Genomic DNA, 20,188 nt, shown 5'->3' with positions numbered 1-20,188 from the left:
TACAAAAAGGCAACTTACTTTTTTTCTAATGGGCTATATTATATAAATTCACTAGCTCAATTTTGAATTTGAATTTGAATTTGAGCTAACTCAAATTTGAATTGGCCCTAGTAAAGCTGGTGATTTGGAAGGTTAGTCATGGGAAATAGGAAGCCACCTAATTATTTATAAATCAAGCTTTTATTCTATGTATATGAGGTAAAGTGATTTTGACGTGGCCATATACACAAGCATGTAGCCGTAAAGTTCCTATATTCTTCCAAACTTCATTTTAGAATGTGGTAAGACCACATTTCCCACAAATACTCAGTATAAGGTATTTTGCAATATCTCACTCAATATACTGAGATTCTAGCTATATTTTAAAGTAGAGTAAATTTTAATAAGTTAGCAGTCATTCTCCCTACCCAAAATTGAAAAGCTTAACCAACTAAACACAAGATACTTGACATGATATATTCAACAAAAGTTAGCTTTCAATCCATCTTTAAATTCAGCAATTCATTAGCAATTTCAAAAGCAGCACAGATTTCACACTAATAATTCCTAATTAAAACAGAAATATCTTTTCCCCATAGCACATTAAAATGTCTGACAGGAAAGTAACAGGGTAAGGAAGCACTTGTCTTAGAAATTCATATAAGGCCTCCAAGTGGAATATTCAGAGAAATAAATGCTTTTTGTGAATGATATTCATAGTGAAATAATGAGAACAGATCAAGAAATAGTTTCCCAATTAAATATGATATAATGCACAGGTGGACACACACACAAAGTAAAAAATGGTCTTGTTTAATGCCTCCTCTTCCGTTTAATCATATTAGATAAATCACCAATATTCTAAGTCACTAAAAAAATAAACTTTTGGTTTTACCTCAGACCACTTTAAAAAGTATGTTTAAGCTCACCTCCAGCTTACTAAAAAAATATGGGAGAATATTTCATCAACTTGTAAGTTTACACAAGTTTGAAAGCTTGAAAATACTTTTCAAGTCTGATATCTTAAAGTATAAAATTCATCAAGCTTTTACATTTTAAAAAAGTGACTATTTTGTCTTAAAACTAGAATAAATATAAAAGCTTAAGAAACACTGGAAAATTTAAGATTTTAAGTGTCAATATCTATTTAAAAATTTTTTTAAATACGAAGGAAAGATTTAAAAAAATTCATGTGAATAGTTAGAAAATGATATATTAATTTAAAGGGAGAAAAGCCCTACACAGTTCCCAAAACAAATCTCTAATTAAGCTATACATTTAGGGTAAACAAGGTCAAATTAATATATTAGAATATGAAGGTCCATAAATTTTATCTTGTTTTACAATAAAGGCAACTCCTTTTTCAAAGCTAAAAGTTTAAAAGGGAAGAGAAATAAAAGTTAGGAAAGAGAAGTCTTTCATCCTAGTTCTTTCCAGTGCTCTCTGTAAATCAGTAGTTTTGTTTAAAATTATAGAAGCAAAACAGGCATCTTAAAGGCTTTGTAGGGAAAAGGCAATGTAACAGCCATATCCTTCGTTCATAGCAATATCCTTAACTACCTAATTAATGCCACACTTAAAATTAAATTGCAGTTATATGATTAACAAGTCTACTTTTTCTAGGTAAGAAACATCCTAACAACTCTTGGTTATCACAGGTATTGGCTGGGCAAACATGGGAATCAAAACAGAAAAGCCATCAACAATGAGAATGGTTCTGTTGATTAAATTGCGTGAAACAATTTTACAAAGGACTGAGTGGCACTTGCTTTAAATGTACAGGTATCAATTGTTAAAATATCATAACTGGGATGATACTAAATAAACAGCCCAAGCTTAATGCATATCATCCCACACTCCAGGTTAAGATGTGTGTGTGCTCAGTGGTGGTCAACTCTTTGTGACCCCATGGCCTGTAGCCCAACAGGCTCTTCTGTCCATGCGATTTTCCTGGCAGGAATACTGGTGTGGGTTGCCATTTTCTTCTCTAGGGGATCTTCCCAACCCAGGGATCGAACACGCTTCTCCTTTGTCTCCAGCATTATGGGCAGATACTTTACCCGCTGAGCTATCAGGGAAGCAAGATTAAAATATAATGGAGCAAAGAACTATACCCACCAGTAATTATTTTTTCATGGCAATGTTGAAAATGGTAGCTACCCTCAAGCTTCTTCAGGGCAGTCTTCCTGGATTATTATTTACCCCAATTCCTATTTCCATTCACTTGTCTGTCAAAATTTAATAAATTCTGAACAACACAGAGTTTAATCCAGTTAAAACTGAGAAGTCATCCGTCCTTCAAGTATCTTTCTGAAGGATGAGCCTGGGAGATAATTTCTCTACGTTAGTCAATATGGTCCTAAAATGGACTATTTTATATTCAAGGAAAAGAGAAATTTTGCCAGAATCCTTTATCTACTATATAATCTCCTTGGAAATTCCTGGAAGAAGAAAAATGAAATATTTACATACAGCGTCCTCAAATAACAACATAAATGTTCTGGAAAGGGACGGTTGAGAAACTGGGTTAGGAAATTCCAGAATGTAAATTATTCAACTTGGGAAATATAAATCGATATCTAACAATAAAATAAAGAATAAAAATATTTAATACAACTAGATCATGAAGATTAAGACGCAGTAATAGAAAAGTCTCAAATTTATAAAACACTTTGGAGTAAGCAATGGAAATACTAGTATATCATCAAATAACTAACATTCAATTTGCCTATTTTATGCTTTTCATTTTGCATCTACACTTTAAATTACAATGGCAGTAGTAAAATATCACTGCAGTGTATGCCAGTGACAACACAACATTTACTTGTTATGCAGTAACTACAGAATATATTTAGGCAACAACAATGTCACAGTATAGTTTTATCATTCTGATGTCATAGCATCCTACTATCATTACATCTTGTCACTATAAGATTATATTAGACTTGTCACAATCTTGAGTCAGACAACATTTCAGAACCACAGTATAATCTGAATTGCTTTTACTTTTGTGTATACACATTAGCAGCCAAATGTTTCACTTTCAAACAATGGTTTAATGAATAACACATGTATAGGGTTTGCTCCAAAGGGCCACAAAAAATAGAAAATCAAAATATAAAAATGCCATTAGGAAGTTAACAACTAAAATATTTCTAGACATTTTATTATTCCAAATGTAGTAACTCCTATTATAAGAATGTCTTCAACTTCTGTGCAATTTGAGAATTAACTGTATACATGCAAAATATATTTCAAAATATCCAAAAACTGATACTTATTTCAATCATTTTAATGAACACTAATTTTTAGCATAATCTTGTTAGAGTCAAATAAATAGATTCCCCAACTTCAAGCAAATCTGGAGAAATTTAAAATTACAGTTCAAGTTTATATCACTGTAAAAAAACACAAGGAAGGTGCTTTGGGTCACCTTTCTGGTGGGTGCTTTAAGAGGCTATTACAGTTAAATCTTCAGGCTTAGATTCAATAAATGGTTAAAAACACCTGAAAAGAGGTCTCAAAAAATTGAAGCAATTGCAGCATAGTGCAGAGCATTAAATGTGGAGCCTGAAGATCAACCAGACTGTCACAGTTTTGTGACTCTATTCATGTCAGTTAATCGCCATGTCTGATTTTAGAGCTCAAACACATAATTCCATCCTACATGTTTCATAATCTGTGCACGCTTTTTCCTACACATTATTTTTCTTTAAACCAAGAACTTATTTAGAATCTATAAGTACCAGGTACTGTGCTAGTTACATTTTGTTATTCTAATGAGGAACTGAAGATGTAATGTGAGAAACGTGACCTTTTTGTTTGGAGAGTTTCAGGATCAGTGAATGAAGTTACATATCTACACTGAGTTACCAAAAAAAAAAAATTAAGGACTAGGAACAGCCTCCAAGTTTTACATATAAATACAGGATGACCCCAATTTAAACTCATAAGGGAAAAAAAGTGAGATAAATATTTGCTAACTAGATATTTTGAATCATTTCTGTTTATAGTACCATGCAATTTAGGAAGGCATCAGAGTTGAAACAATTAAGGGAAAACATTCAAATTTATTATTTAAATTTACATAGAAATAACCAGGATCCAGTTATGGTCATAAAGTAACAGAGGTAAGAAGTCATACTCTTTCTCATTGGCCTTTCTATTGCTAAACCTATCTCAAAGTCTACCTGTGGGGAAAAAAATTACAGAGTGAAAATGACAAGGGAAGTACAAGAACAATGTCATTTGTAATATTTTATGAAAGTGTACAAGGCTTAACTGACACATCTCACCCTATAATAAAAAAATTATGAAATACAAACATGGACCAATTTTAGTAAAGTAGCATTCTGATAGGAATGAACTACTTTACAAGCTTTATTAACACAGCAGCTTTGCCCTACCTATCTATCTAACCTACAGATTAGATTAATAATTAATGGTTATTAACTATTGGTTAATTAATGGTTAATAATTAAACATTAATAATTAATGGTTATTAATCAAGCATATTCTTTAGCAGCCTTCTCAAGAAAAATTCCAGAGATTTTGGAAAGCCTAAAATCTGGACTTCTTTTTCTCGTTGAAATGTAAAATAATTTTAAACATCGTTTGAGATGTAACTCTGGGAAGCAAAATATATAGAGAAAAAATAACAAAAACAAAAATACATATATTTAACGCAGATACTGGGTACGTCTGTTAAGGTCAAAGACAGGCTTTCATTACTTGGATGCACCTAAGCTTTTAACATACATTCTTTTAAAGTCAATAATGATTAAAGATTCAGAACCAGGAGATAAGCAGTCAGGCGGCGAAAGAGGGGAAGTTACTTTTTTCAGCATTTTCTATTGATGCCCATCTGTCTCAAGTGATATAAACTTCTGTAGGTTAGCCCAAACCATGGGCTATCTGGGATTCACATAAGAGTGCATTCAAAGACCGGGACGGGATCCTAGATGAATGCCAAATCGTCTCCAATCATCAGTGACTGCCCTTCACTAGGAATGCACGTAAGGGTAAGAAGCATGTAGGTTTCCTGTCGTAATCGAGAAAAAGCCTGGTGGGCAGCAAAGTAGAAAGTGGGAGCACAAAACCAGATCTGATTAACAGCATTTAAAGTCTCCATGCAACCCTTCCTCCCCTCCATCAGACTGAGCCATCCTCTCCAAGTCCGAATGCTGAGAGGTGAGAGAAAGATGTGGGTCAGGGTGTCTACCCCGGCAAGTCCCCTCCCTCTTTTCCCTCTGCTGAGCCCAGATCTCCGTTCTGAACCGACCTAGGAGCTGGTCCAGGGCTGGCAGCCCGGTTGATACCAGCAGCTGTCCATTCCGCACCGACGGCCGTGTCCCCGCGATGGACACCAGTCGAGAGCAGCCACTGTCGGCACCGCTAGCTCTGGGACCCCTCCGCTGGAAGCTAGTGACGTTGTTCGTGCTGGCCGCCGCCACCATAGACCCAGTACCCCGGGTGCCGGTGCCGCAGGTCCCTGCTGCCGCCATCTTGGGGCTTCCCGCGTTGACCCAATGAGAACTCTGGGAGCTTAAGCCGCGGGCCTGTCACAGTCAGCTCCAAACTCCCGCCTCCTCGGCTCTTGAAGCCAATAGGACTGAGGCCTCCCTCCCGAGTCAACCAATCGGAAGGCGTATTGCTGAAAAGTGCGTTTACGTCAGGACGGCCGACTTCTGCAAGGCCCAGGTGAGAAAGAGGTACCTGAGTCCTGGATGAGAGTCTTCCTGGGTTCTTTGGGGCTAGAGGTGGGTAATATCATTAACGTTCTTCTCGTTTTGAGTGTCTTCATTCACGTTGAGTTAAAAAAAAAAAAAAAAGGTGGCTGGTGGTGGGGTATATCAAGCAACTTTCAGTAGGACCCTGCACTTTTCCTCCTCTCTGTAGTAAACAGGATACCGCCCCCCACCCCAGGCCTTTTCTGATTTCTGAAAGAAAATTCCCTCCGGCATCCTCTTCAGTTCTTTTTCTAAGCAGTTGGGTAACATGGAAGGGATTGAAACTCTTACCTTAGTGAGTAGCTTGTTGAGCCCGGCCTCGGTTCCTCAGGGCCGGTGACCGCTGGGTTGGATTTACACATTAGAGTAAAAACTCTGGAGCTTTGAGGCGATTTGGTTTTCCTCTGTTTCAAACAGCAGATGACAAACTGTACCTCTCTTGACACGTCCCCGTAAGTTGCTTTCGTTAATTTTAATTAGTGCTTCTGGAAGTCTTAGAGCGCCTTTCCATAAGTGGTGTGAATGATAAGTGTTATTCTGACAACCTTGTTCACACATTTAATTGTCGTTTGCTGTTAAGGCAGCTGCAAATAACACAATACTTTTTTTTTTTTTTACCCGAAAAACTGGTAAGAATTAGATGTGTATGTGCTTTCTTTTTCAAGTGATCTGTGAACTCTGAATCCAGAGTTTATTAGAATAGGAATTTTACATGATGAAAAAAGCCATGTAACCTAGATTTTCAAAAAAGGCCATGAATCCTTGGATTTAAATTTTGTTTTCAAAATTTTTAGCTGGGCGTGGGGTAGGGGATTGGAGTAAGTAATCTTTGAAGGCATTCATGATTGACAAATGTGTAAACTAAAAGAGTCCCAAATTATGCTTGCACTGATAATTATTGTTGGTTTTGACATTGATCTATGATACTTCTAAAATACATCAAAACTTCATGGAAACTCTTGCCATTGAATTGTTTTAAATCTCAGTGACTTGTGAAAACTTTTTGGCTGATTCTCTTTGAGATTATATTGCTACATAGTGACTCCAGTTTTTCATTTTGGTAGGTTTTTGTTTTTAAAGAAAAGTGTTCAGAAAAAAAAAAGTGTTGCAGTTTAACAATATATCAACTGGAAATCTTGATCATGGTTTAGATGCTTTCATTTAGAGTCTTACCAGTATAATTCTGTGATGTCAGTCATTCACTTAGTAGCTGTTGAGGGTTTACTGTCTGCTTGGACCTAAACGTGTCATTTTAAGGCAAAGTTAAAAAAAACAGTTCTCATTTGGAGGAGATAAGATTAACACATAGATAACAACATACCCGTTAAAATGATCACAGTGAACAATATACATTAATATTGCTCTGTAGTAAGTAAGTACTCAAGAAGACCAAAACAGAAAGTGACAAAGCACTCCAGTAACAAATAGGAACTTCTTAGACAGCTTTGCTGCTCTGAAAACTTTGAAGTACACAAATATTGAATTTCTATGGATTTCTTTACTACATATTCACTTGTTTTCTACTCTATTTACTTCAGCCTTTAGTTTTCTAAAGTGAAAAATTGTTTTTCAGCTTTAACTACAATCCAGGAAGATGTGCACCAATGCATTCCTGAAGTTAGCATATAATCTTTGGTACAACATTATCATCAGTTCAGTTCAGTTGCTCAGTCATGTCCAACTCTTTGCAACCCAATGGACTGCAGCACCCCAGGCCTCCCTGTCCATCACCAACTCCCGGAGTTTACTCACACTCACGTCCATTGAGTCAGTGATACTATCCAACCATCTCATCCTGTGTCATCCCCTTCTCCTCTTGCGTTCAATCTTTCCCAGCGTCAGGGTCTTTTCTAATGAGTCAGTTCCTTGCATCAGATGGCCAAAGTATTGGAGTTTCAGCTTCAGCATCAGTCCTTCCAATAAATATTGAGGACTAATTTCCTTTAGGATGAACTGGCTGGATCTCCTTGCAGTCCAAGGGACTCTCAAGAGCCTACTCCAACACCACAGTTCAAATGCATCAATTTTTAGGCACTCAGTTTTTTTTATAGTCCAACTCTCACATCCATACATGACTATTGGAAAAACCATAGCTTTGACTAGACAGACCTTTGTTGGCAAAGTAATGTCTCTGCTTTTTAATATGCTGTCTAGGTTGTCATAGCTTTTCCCTAAGGAGCAAGGGTCTTTTGGTTTCATGGCTGCAGTCACCATCTGCGGTGATTTTGGAGTGCAAGAAAATAAACTCTGTCACTGTTTCCATGTTTCCCCATGTATTTGCCATGAAGTGATGGGACCTGATGCCATGATCTTAGTTTTCTGAATGTTGAGCTTTAAGCCAACTTTTTCACTCTCCTCTTTCACTTTCATCAAGAGGCTCTTTAGTTCCTCTTCACTTTCTGCCATAAGGGTGGTGTCATCTGCATACCTGAGGTTATTGATATTTCTCCCAGCAATCTTGCTTCCAGCTTGTGCTTCATCCAGTCCAGCATTTCTCATGATATGCATATAAGTTAAATAAGCAGGGTGACAGTATACAGCCTTGACATACTCCTTTCCCTATTTGGAACCAGTCTGTTGTTCCCTGTTTGGTTGTAACTGTTGCTTCTTGACCTGAATACAGATATCTCAGGAATCAGGTAAGGTGGTCTGGTATTCCCATCTCTTTAACAATTTTCTACAGGTGATCCACACAGTCAAAGGCTTTGGCATAGTCAATAAAGCAAAAGTAGATGTTTCTCTGGAGCTCTCTTGCATTTTTGATGATCCAGCGATTGTTGACAATTTGATCTCTGGTTCCTCTGCCTGTTCTAAATCCAGCTTGAACATGTGGAAGTTCTCTGATCACATACTGTTGAAGCTTGGCTTGGAGAATTTTGAGCATTACTTTGCTAGCGTGCGAGATGAGTGCAATTATGCAGTAGTTTCAGCATTCTTTGGCATTGCCTTTCTTTGGGATTGGAATGAAGACTGACCTTTTCCAGTCCTGTGGCCACTGCTGAGTTTTCCAGATTTACTGGCATATTGAGTACAGCACTTGCACAGCCTCATCTTTTAGAATTTGAAATAGTTCAGCTGGAATTCCATCACCTCCAATAGCTTTGTTCATAGTGATGCATCCTACGGCCCACTTGACTTATCATTCCAGGATGTCTGGCTCTAGGTGAGTGATCACACCATCATGGTTAGCTGGGTCATGGCGATCTTTTTTCTTTTTTTCTTTTTTTTTTTTCATGGCGATCTTTTTTGTGTAGTTCTTTTGTTTGTCTTGCCACCTCTTCTTCATATCTTCTGCTTCTGTTAGGTCCATACCATTTCTGTCCTTTATTGTGCCCATCTTTGCATGAAATGTTTCCCTTGGTATCTCTTAATTTTCTTCAAGAAATCTCTAGTCTTTCCCATTCTCTTGTTATCCTCTATTTCTTTGCATTAATCACCGAGGAAGGCTTACTTACCTCTCCTTGCTATTCTTGGAACTCTGCAATCAGGTGGATATATCTCTCCTTTTATCATTTGCCTTTCATTTCTCTTCTTTTCTCAGCTATTTGTAAGGCCTCCTCAGACTACCATTTTGCCTTTATGCATTTCTTCTTGGAGATGGTCTTGATCATCGCCTCCTATACAGTGTCATGAACCTCTGTCCATAGTTCTTCAGGCATTCTGTCTATCAGGTCTAATCCCTTGAATTTATTGGTCACTTGCACTGTATCATCAAAAGTGATTTGATTTAGATCATACCTGAATGGTCTAGTGGTTTCCCCCACTTTTTTCAATTTAAGTCTGAATTTGGCAATAAGGAGTTCATGATCTGAGCTGCTGGCAGCTCCTGGTCTTATATTTGCTGACTGTATAGAACTTATCCATCTTTGGCTACAAAGAATGTAATCAATCTGATTTTGGTGTAACCGTCTGGTGATGTTCATGTGTGGAGTTGTCTCTTGTGTTGTTTGAAGAGGGTGTTTGCTATGACCTGTGCATCCTCTTGGCAAAACTCTTGTTAGCCTTTTTCCTGCATCATTTTCTACTCCAAGGCCAAATTTGCCTCTTACTCCAGGTATCTCTTGACTTCCTATGTTTGTATTCCAGTCCCCTGTGATGAAACGGACATCTGTTTTTGGTGTTAGTTGTAGAACGTCTTGTAGGTCGTGTTAGAACTGTTCAGCTTCAGCTTTTTCAGCTTTAGTGGTTGGGGCGTAGACTGGATTACTGTGATATTGAATGATTTGCTTTGGAAACAAACAGATCATTCTGTCATTTTTGAGACTGCACCCAAGTACTGCAGTTTGTACTCTCTTGTTGTCTATGAGGGCTGCTCCATTTCTTCTAAGAGATTCTTGCCCAGAATAGTAGATATAATGGTCATCTGAGTTAAATTCGCCCATTCCAGTTCATTTTAGTTCACTGATCCCCAAAATGTCAATATTCACTCTTGCCATCTCCTGTTTGACCACTTCCAACTTACTTTGATTTATGAACCTAAATTATTCCAGGTTCCTAAGCAATATTGTTCTTTACAGCATCGGACTTGACTCTGTTATTCTGTTAGCAGCCATATACACAACTGTCTGTTGTTTTTGCTTTGGCTCCATCTCTTTATTCTTTTCGTAGATATTTGTCTACCCTTCTCCCTTAGCATATTGTGCACCTGGGAAGTTCATCTTTCAGTGTCCTATCTTTTTGCCTTTTCATACTGCTCATGGAGTTCTCAAGTCAAGAATATTGAAGTGGTTTGCCATTCCCTTCTCCAGTGGACCACGTTTTGTGAGAACTCTATACCATGACCTATCTGTCTTGAATGGCCCTGCATGACATGGCTCATACTTTCATTGACTTAGACAAGGCTGTGATCCAAGTGATCAGTTTGGTTAGTTTTCTGAGTTTCCATTTTGTCTGCCCTCTGATGGATAATGTTCATGGATAGGTGACTCAATATTTTCAGTGTCAGTTCTTCCAAAATTGACCCATAGATTTCATGCACTCCCAGTTAAAATCCCAGCATGTTATTTCATGGATATTAACAGACAGGGTCTATAGTTTATATGGAAAGGCAAATGATCTAGAATAGCAAATACAATATTGAAGAACAGAGTTGTAGTACTGACACTACCTGACTTCAAGACTTACTGTAAAGGATCAGTGCAGCAGTATATAGAGTCCAGAAATAGACCCACATGAATATAGTGAGCTGATCTTAGACAGAATGAGCAAAAGCAATACAGTGGAGCAAAGATTGTCTTTGCTTTGGAACAGATAGTCGTATACATGCAAAAATAAATAAGTAAATAAATATTGACACAGACTTTACTTCAGAAAAATTAACTCAAAATGAATCACATACATAAGTGTAAAACAAAACTATAACACTTGTGTAGGATAACATCAGAGAAAATGTAGCTTACCTTGGGGATGGCAGTGACTTTTTAGATACACCAAAGACATCATCTGTAAAAGAAAGAATAGACAGGTTGGACTTCACTAAAATTAAAAACTTCTGCTGTGTGAAGGACAGTATCAAGAGAATGAGAAGATATGCCACACAGACTGGGAGAAGATAATCGCAAGGACACACTTGATAAAGGGCTGTTATCCAAAACATACAAAACTCATACTCCTACCATTTGTTGTTGTTAGTCAGTTGCTCAGTCCTATCCAGCTCTTTGAGACACCATGGACTGCAGCATGCCAAGCTTCAGTCCTCCACTGTTTCCCAGAGTTTGCTCAAATTCATGTCCTTTCAGTCTGTGATGCTAGCTAACCATCTCATCCTCTGTTGCCCCCTCCTTCTTTTGCCTTCAGTTTTTCCTAACATCAGGGTTTTTTCCAGTGAGTCAGCTTTTTGCATCAGGTAGTCCAAGTATTGGAGCTTCAGCATCAGCCCTTCCAATGAATATTCAGAACTGATTTCCTTTAGGATTGATTGGTTTGATCTCCTTCCAGTCCAGGGGACTCTCAAGAGTTTTCTCCATAACCACAGTTCGAAAGCATCAATTCGTCAGTGCTTGGTCTTCTTTATGGTCCAACTCTCACATCTGTGCATGACCACTGGAAAAACTATAGCTGTGACTGTATAGACCTTTGTTGGCAAAGTGATGCCTCTGCTTTTTAATACACTGTGTAGGTTTGTCATAACTTTTCTTCTAAGGCAGGAGGATCTTTTAATTTCATGACTGCAGTCACCATCTGAGTGACTTTGGAGCGCAAGAAAATAAACCCACTGCTTCCACTTTCTCCCCTTCTATATGTCATGAAGTGATGGAACTGGATGCCAAATCTTAATTTTTGAATGTTAAGTTTCAAACCATCTTTTTCACTGTCCTCTTTCATCCTCATCAAGAGGCTCTTTCAGTTCAGTTCAGTCGTGTCCAACTCTTTGCTGCCCCATGGACTGTAGCACACCAGGCCTCCCTGTCCATCACCAATTCCTGGAGTTTACCCAAACTCATGTCCATTGAGTCATTGATGCCATCCAGCCATCTCATCTGTCGTCCCCTTCTCCTCCCACCTTCAATCTTTCCCAGCATCAGGATCTTTTCTAATGAGTCAGTTCTTTACATCAGGTGGGCAGAGTATTGGAGTTTCAGCTTCAGCATCAGTCCTTCCAGAACTGATCTCCTTTAGGATGGACTGGTTGGATCTCCTTGCAGTCCAAGGGACTCTCAAGAGTCTTCAACACCGCAGTTCAAAAGCATGAGTTTTTTAGCACTCAGCTTTCTTTATAGTCCAACTCTCACATCCATACATGACTACTGGAAAAACCACAGCTTTGACTAGATGGACCTTTGTTGGCAAAGTAATGCCTCTGCTTTTTAATATGCTGTCTAGGTTGGTCATATCTTTTCTTCCAAGGAGCAGACGTCTCTTAATTTCATGGCTGCAATCACCATCGGCAGTAATTTTGGAGCCCCCAAAAATGAAGTCTGTCACTGTTTCCACAGTTTGCGCATCTATTTGCCATGAAGTGGTGGGACCAGATGCCATGTTTTAGTTTTTTGAATGTTGAGTTTTAAAGAAGCTCTTCGTTCCTCTTCATTTTCTGCTGTTAGAGTGGTATCACCTGCATATCTGATGTTATTGATATTTCTCCTGGCAATCTTGGTTCCAGCTTAGGATTCATACAGCCCAGCATTTTGCATGATATACCCTTCATGGAAGTTAAATAAGCAGGGTGACAATATACAGCCTTGTTGTACTCCTTTCCCAGTTTTGAACCAGTCAGCTGTTCCATGTCCAGTTTTAACTGTTGCTTCTTGACTCGATTACAGGTTTCTTAGGAGACAAGTAAGGTGTTCTGGTACCACCATCTCTTAGAACTTTCCTCGGTTTGTTGTGATCTACACAGTCAAAGACTTTAGTGTAGTCAGTGTAGCAGAAGTAGATATTTTTATGACATTCTCTTTCTTTCTCTATGATCCAAGGAATGTTGCAATTTGATCTCTTCTTCCTCTGCCTTTTCTAAATCCAGCCTGTACCTCTGGAAGTTCTCAATTCATATGCTACTGAAGCCTTGCTTGAAGGATTTTGAGCATAACTTTGCTAGCATGTGAAATGAGGGCAACTGTAGGGTAGTTTCAATAGTCTTTGGCATTACCCTCTTTTGAAATTGGAATGAAAACTGACCTTTTCCAATCTTGACTTGTTGAGTGCAGCACTTTCACAGCATCATCTTTTAGGGTTTTAAATAACTCAGCTGGAATTTCATCACTTCCACTAGCTTTGTTTGTAGTAATGCTTCCTAAGGCCCACTTGACTTCATACTCCAGGATGTCCCACTCTAGGTGAGTGACCACACCACCGTGGTTATCCAGGTCATTGAGACCTTTTTTGCATAGTTGTTCTGTGTATTCTTGCCATCTGTTCTTAATCTCTTCTGCTTCTTTTAGGTCCTTACCATTTCTGTCCTTTATGATGCCCTTCTCTGCATGAAATGTTCCCTTGATTTCTCTAATTTTCTTGAAGAGATATCTGCTGCTGCTGCTAAGTCACTTCAGTCGTGTCCGACTCTGTGCGACCCCACAAACGGCAGCCCACCAGGCTCCCCCGTCCCTGGGATTCTCCAGGCAAGAACACTGGAGTGGGTTGCCATTTCCTTCTCCAGCGCATGAAAGTGAAAAGTGAAAGTGAAGTTGCTCAGTCGTGTCCGACTCCTAGCGACCCCATGGACTGCAGCCTACCAGGCTCCTCTGTCCATGGGATTTTCCAGGCAAGAGTACTGGAGTGGGGTGCCATTGCCTTCTCTGGAAGAGATATCTAGTCTTCCCCATTCTGTTGTTTTTCTCTGCTTATTACATTGTTCTTTTAAGAAGGCTTTCTTATCTCTCCTTTCTGTTCTCTGGAACTCTGCCTTCGGTTAGGTATATCTTTTCCCTTTCTTCCTTGCCTTTCACTTTTCTTCTTTCTTCACCTATTGTAAAGCTTCCTCACATAACCACTTTGCCTTCCTGCATGTCTTTTTCTTCGGGATGGTTTTGATCACTGCCTCCTCTACATGTTACAAACCTCCATCCATAGTTCTTCTGGTACTCTGTCTACCAGATCCAGTCTTGTCACCTCCACTGTGAAGTCATGGAGAATTTGATTTAGGTCATAGCTGAATGGCCTGGTGGTTTTCCCTATTTTCTTCTATTTGAGCCTGAATTTTGCAATAAGGAGTTCATGAGCTGAGCCACAGTCAGCTCTCGATCATGTCTTTGCTGACTGTATAGAGCTTTTCCATCTTCAACTGAAAAGAATATGGTTGATTTGGGTATTGACTGTCTGGTGTTATTGAACATCTTTTCATGTATTTGTTGACTATTTGTATGTCTTTGGAGAAATATCATTTAGGTCTTCCACCTATGTTTTGATTGAGGTTTTTTTTTTTTTAATATTGAGCTGCATGAGCTGTTTGTATTTTTTGGATATTATTTTCTTTTCAGTTGCTTCACTTGTAAAATACTTTTTCCCATTCTGAGGGTTAACTTTTTCATCTTGTTTATGGTTTCTTCCACTCTCTGTCCTTTATGTTCTCCCACGATCCCCTAAAGTTGCCTTTTTGTTTCATCTGACTTGCCCACCATGAGGCAATTTTTCTTGGTGCAGGAATCTCTCCTTACCTTCCGCTTCCAACCAGTGGTGCTGGTCTCTTTTTTGATTGCTCCTTTCTGTCTGTCTTTCTCCTACCTGGTTGTGAGGGGATTTTTCTTGTCCTTTTAGGTGTCTGAAGTCTTCCACTAATGTTGAGCAGCTGCTCTGTGAGAAATTTCCATTTCTGGACATATCCTTGGTATACTTGTGAGGAGAGATGAATTCTGTAACCTATTTCACCATCTTGACTGCCCGCCCCTCCATTGTAGCACTTTTAGAAGCAAGAATTAAAATATAGCTGTAGCAATCTATAATAATTTCCAGGTAAACCCTGCCAGGTAGTGCTTCCTGTGTTGATGGAAATATTCTGTATCTACACTGACCAGTATAATAGCCATTAAATACATTTGACTTTTGAATACTTGTAATGTGGCTGCCATGACTCAGAACTGAGTTTTTAATTTTGTTTTAATTATTTAAATTTAAAAGCTACGTCTTGCCAGTTGCTGCTATATAACTCTAAATCAATATTTAGCAAAATTTTTCTAGGAAAACCAAATAGTAATTATTTCAGACTTTGCAGACCATATGGTCCTTGTTGCAACTACTTAGCACTGTGGTTGTAGCAAAAAAGCAATTTTAGACAATATGTAAATAAATGAGCATGACTGTGTTCCAGTAAAACCTTATTTGCTAAAATAGAGTGAGCAGGACTTGACTTACTGGGCCCTCGTTTCACAACCTCTGCTCTACATCAAAGATGTATCTAAGGATCTATTTATTTTTCTTTTCCTGCTCTGTATTCCCTTTCCATTGTTTTTCCTTGTGTGTGTGTGTGTGTGTGTGTGTATGCGTGTTTTTTGGATGGGAGAAAGTAGTCTTTTCTGCACTAGTAACCACTAGTTTATTCTCTATATCTGTGAGTCTGTTTCCATTTTGTTGTATTTATTCACTTTACTTTTAGATTTCACATTAATTGATAACATACAGTATTTATCTTTCTCTGTCTGACTTATTTCATTAAGTAAAATACACTCCTGGACCGTTTATGTTGTTGCAAATGGCAAAATTGCGTTTTTGTATCTTCGTTATCCATTCATCTGTTGATTGAGACTTACATTGCTTTCTTGTCATGACTATTGTAAATAATGCTGCTATGAGCAATGGAAAATGGAAACAGTGACAGATTTTATTTTCTTTGGCTCCAAAATCACTGCAGATGGTGACTGCAGCCATGAAATTAAAAGACGCTCCTTGGAAGAAAAGCTATGACCAACCTAGACAGCATATTAAAAAGCAGAGACATTACTTTGCCAACAAAGGTCCATCTAGTCAAAGCTATGGTTTTTCCAACAGTCATGTATGGAAGTGACAGTTGAACTAAAGAAAGCTGAGTGCCTAAGAATTGATGCTTTTGAACTGTGGTGTTGGAGAAGAGTCTTGAGAATCTCTTGGACAGCAAGGAGATCCAACCAGTCCATCCTAAAGGAAATCAGTCCTGAATATTCATTGGAAGGACTGATGCTGAACCTGACGCTCCAATACTTTGGCCATCTGATGTGAAGAACTGACTCATTGGAAAAGACCCTGATGCTGAGAAAGATTGAAGGCAGGAGAAGAGGATGACAGAGGATGAAATGGTTGGATGGCATCACTGACTTGATGAACATTAGTTTGAGCCAGCTTTGGGAGTTGGTGATGGACAAGGAGTCCTGGCATGCTGCAGTCCATGGGGTCTCAAAGAGATGGACACAACTGAGCGGCTGAACTGACTAATGAGCGATGGGGTGCATGTATCTTTTAAAATTGTGTGTTTTTGGTTTCTTTGAATATATATCCAGGAGTGAAATTGCTGGATCTTGTAGTTCTGTTTTAAGTTTTTTGAGGAACCTCCATACTGTTTTCCATAGTGACTGTAGCAGTTTACATTCTCACCACCAGCATATAAGAGTTCCCTTTTCTCAAACTCCTTACCAACATTTGTTATTTGTGGTCTTTTTGGTGATAGCCTTTCTGACAGTTGTGAGGTGATATCTCGTTGTAGTTTTGATTGACATTTTCCTTATAATTCCTAATATTGATCATCTTTTCTTGTGCCTGTTGGTCATCTGTATGTCTTCTTTCAAAAAATATCTATTCAGATCTTCTGTGCATTTAAAAAACTGGGTTGTTTGGGGTTTTTTGTTTTTATTTTGAATTGTTTAAGCTGTTTATATAGTTTGAATATTAACCCCTTATCAATCATATCATTTGCAAATATTTTCTCCAATTTAGTAGATTTTCTTTCTGTTTGTCAATAATTTCCTTTGCTCTGTAAAAGCTTTTAAGTTTAATTAGATCCAATTTGTTTATTTTTGCTATTGTTCCGTTTGCTTTAGGAGACAGATCTAAAATATATTGCTGCAATTTATGTCAAACAGTGTATTGCTGTTTTCTTCTAGGAGTTTTGTGGTTTCTGGCCTTAGATTTAGGTCTTTAGTTTATTTTATTTTTGTATACGGTATGGGAAAATGTTCTGATTTCATTCTTTTGCATGTAGCTGTTCCTGTTTTCCCAGTATCACTCTATAAGAGACTGTTTTTCCTCCATTGTATGTTCTTACCTCCTTTGTTATAGATTAGTTAGCCATAGATATGTAGGTTTATTTCTGGGCTCTGTTATGTTCCATTGATAGTTCTGTTTTTGTGCCAGTGCTGTACTGTTTTGATTACCGTAGCTGTGTAGTATAGTCTGAAGTCAGTGAGTGTGATACCTTCATCTGTTCTTTTTTTGTTGAGGTTGCTGTGGCTGGTTAGGGTCTTTGTGGTTCCATATAAATTATGGAGTTCCTTGTCCCAGTTTTGTGAAAAATATCATGAGTGTTTTGATAGGGATTGCACTAAATCTGTATGTTGCTTTTATAGGTAGGACTTATTAATGTGTTTTGATCAAGGTGGATAAGCAGAGAACAAACAGATAAGACAGGCCTTTTTCTTATAGCCTGATAAGGAGGCTCCTATCCTAGATTTTCAACCACCATACTTTCATTCACCTAACTTCGTCCCAGGCAGGCTAAAGCATTTTTATCCTCCTCAAGTATTGACTCAGCCCTTGCCACAGGGAGAAAAGTTCTGTCTTCCCTGACCATCCTGTGTGTGGTTGGCCAGGTGTCAGCATGCTTTTTAGGGAACCAAATAGTAAGTATTTTAGGTTTTGTAGGCCACATGCCATCTTTCATCCCTTTTTAACACTACCATGAAAGTGCAATTTTATATTAAAAAATGAGTACAGCTATGTCTTAATAATGCTTTGCTTATGAAAATTAAAATTTGAATTTCATATAGTTTTAACATTTTGCAAAATATTCTTCTTTTGTTTGAGCCATTTGAAAATATAAAAGCCAGTCGTAGTTTGCAGGGTATACAACAGCAGGGGGTAGCCTGGAAGATTTGCCCTGTGAACTGTAGTTTACTAAACACTATGCTAGACTGTTGCTCTTTTTGTCATGTTCTATCTATCACTATTATGCTCTTTTAGAAAGTTTTTAGAATCTCTAATATGTTGATGCTTTTCACTCCCTCTTAGTGGTCTAAGGCCCAGCCTTTCATTCTACTGAGACCTTCAATGAATTGGATGAGGTCTGCCCACATTAGGGAGGACATTCTACTTAGTCTGAGGATTCAAATGTTAATGTCATCCAAATACACCCTCATGGTAACACCCAGAATAATGTTTGATCAAATATTTTGACCACCTGATGCAAAGAACTGACTCATTGGGATATAAGACCCTGATGCTGGGAAAGATTGAAGGCAGAGGGAGAAGGGGACGATAGAGGATGAGATGGTTGGATGGCATCACTGACTTGATGGACATGAGTTTGAGCAAACTCCTGGAGTTGGTGATGGACAGGGAGGCCTGGTGTGCTGCAGTCCATGGGGTTGCTAAGAGTCAGACATGACTGAATGACTGAATTGAACTGAACTGAACGGAAATATCTTGACGTTGCATGGCCCTGTCAAGTTGACACGTAAAATTAACCAGTGTCGCATAGCTAGTAAATGATAGAGCTCGGTTTCACAACAGTGATGAACTGTCTCATGACAAAATTCAGGCTTTTATTTACTGTTTGTACCTGGGCCCAAACTCAGCATTCATATCCTTCTGAATTAGCCCTCTATTTGTCCAGTTTATGGTTGGATATTTGCCTAAGCAATGAAGCATATTTGTCCTGCTAAAATGAGTAAATTCAGAGATAGCAGTGTGGTTAGAGACTGTGATATGAAACAACGGATAGTAAGTGGGGCATATTTAACTCAGAGATGAATGACTTTGAGTTTCAGAAGACCTATCTTAACCTTGTGAAAGAGAAATTAGACCCCTTTGTTTCTCCAGAGCAGAGAAATTTCATTTTCAACTCAGATTAAAGAACTTTCTACCAGAGTTGTCCAGCACTGAAATAAGATTTTTAGTCATTAAAAAATACTTTCTTTTAAAAATCTTTTGGAATTTAAGGGCATGTTCTTACCTTTTGTATTTTTTCATTCCCCAAAATGGAAGGTTAAAAACAAGTTTAAGTCTGTGTTGTATTACAGTTTTATCATTCTCTAGAATGAAAGATTTGAAATTAATTTTTCTGTTTGATATTCTAAGATTATTTTTAAAAAATTTGAAGAGCAAGCCTTGCTTCCTTTTTATATTTTGTTTTATTTTGTTCAGTTGCTAAGTTGTGTCCAACTGTTTGTGAACCCGTGGACTGCAGCACACCAGGCTCCTTTTTCTATTAACATTTCCTAAATAAACTCATATGGAATTAATGAATTACTATCATATATGATGATCATTTTCCCTCACTGAACTTTAGAGTTGTTCAGTTTAGAGCTTATCAGTAGCCTGGTCTTAATTCTCTAATTGAAGTCATTATGTTAACCTTCTCAGCTGACTCAAGATCTTGGTCCCTTTTTTCGTAGGAGAAAAGCTTTTTGTGGTAAAAGTATGCATGTGTGCTTAGTTGCTCAGTTGTGTCCAACATTTTGCAACCCCGCGGACAGAAGCCTGCCAGGCTCCTCTGTCCATGGGGATTCTCCAGGCAAGAGTAACTGAAGTAGGTTGCCATGCCTTCCTCCAGGGGATCTTCCCAACCCAGGATCGAACCTGGGTCTCCCCCATTGCAGGTGGATTCTTTACCGTCTGAGCCACCAAGGAGGCCCCCAAATATACATAATACAAGATTTATTATTATAATCATTTTTTAAAGTGTGCAGTTCAGTGGCATTAGCTATATTTATGATGTGTAAACACTGTCACTATCTTTTTGCAGAACCTTTTCAATATCCCAAGTGAAAACACTTTACTCATTGAGCAGTAACTTCCCACTCCATCACTGCAGTCTCTGGTAGCTTTATATTATTTCCCGTCTCTGTGAGTTTGCCTCTCTA

At 38.2% G+C, this 20,188-nt stretch overlaps 2 protein-coding genes across 7 annotated transcripts in view; one reads left to right on the top strand and one right to left on the bottom strand.

Annotated features, from left to right (window-relative positions):
• The window catches only part of ELP4 (elongator acetyltransferase complex subunit 4), a 232,108-nt gene extending 226,596 nt beyond the window's left edge, over positions 1 to 5,512 (bottom strand). The window contains exon 1 of the mRNA XM_043481548.1: positions 5,261 to 5,512. Within this exon, the coding sequence (XP_043337483.1) occupies positions 5,261 to 5,483 (223 nt within the window). The 5' untranslated portion in view covers positions 5,484 to 5,512. The remainder of the gene's footprint in view (positions 1 to 5,260) is intronic.
• Positions 5,513 to 5,634: 122 nt separating this feature from the next.
• IMMP1L (inner mitochondrial membrane peptidase subunit 1) overlaps positions 5,635 to 20,188 on the top strand; it is a 73,129-nt gene continuing 58,575 nt past the window's right edge. The window contains exon 1 of one of the 6 annotated variants that reach the window (XM_043481552.1): positions 5,635 to 5,738. The gene's annotated coding sequence lies outside the window, so the exon portion shown is untranslated. The remainder of the gene's footprint in view (positions 5,739 to 20,188) is intronic. The other 5 variants (XM_043481553.1, XM_043481556.1, XM_043481560.1 and 2 more) reach the window with 5 other exon arrangements.

The sequence above is a fragment of the Cervus canadensis genome, chromosome 11 (assembly GCF_019320065.1).
Source record: "Cervus canadensis isolate Bull #8, Minnesota chromosome 11, ASM1932006v1, whole genome shotgun sequence".
NCBI lineage: Eukaryota > Metazoa > Chordata > Mammalia > Artiodactyla > Cervidae > Cervus > Cervus canadensis.
The sequence above is the reverse complement of the archived record's forward strand: the minus strand, read 5'-3'. Positions and strand labels throughout refer to the sequence as shown.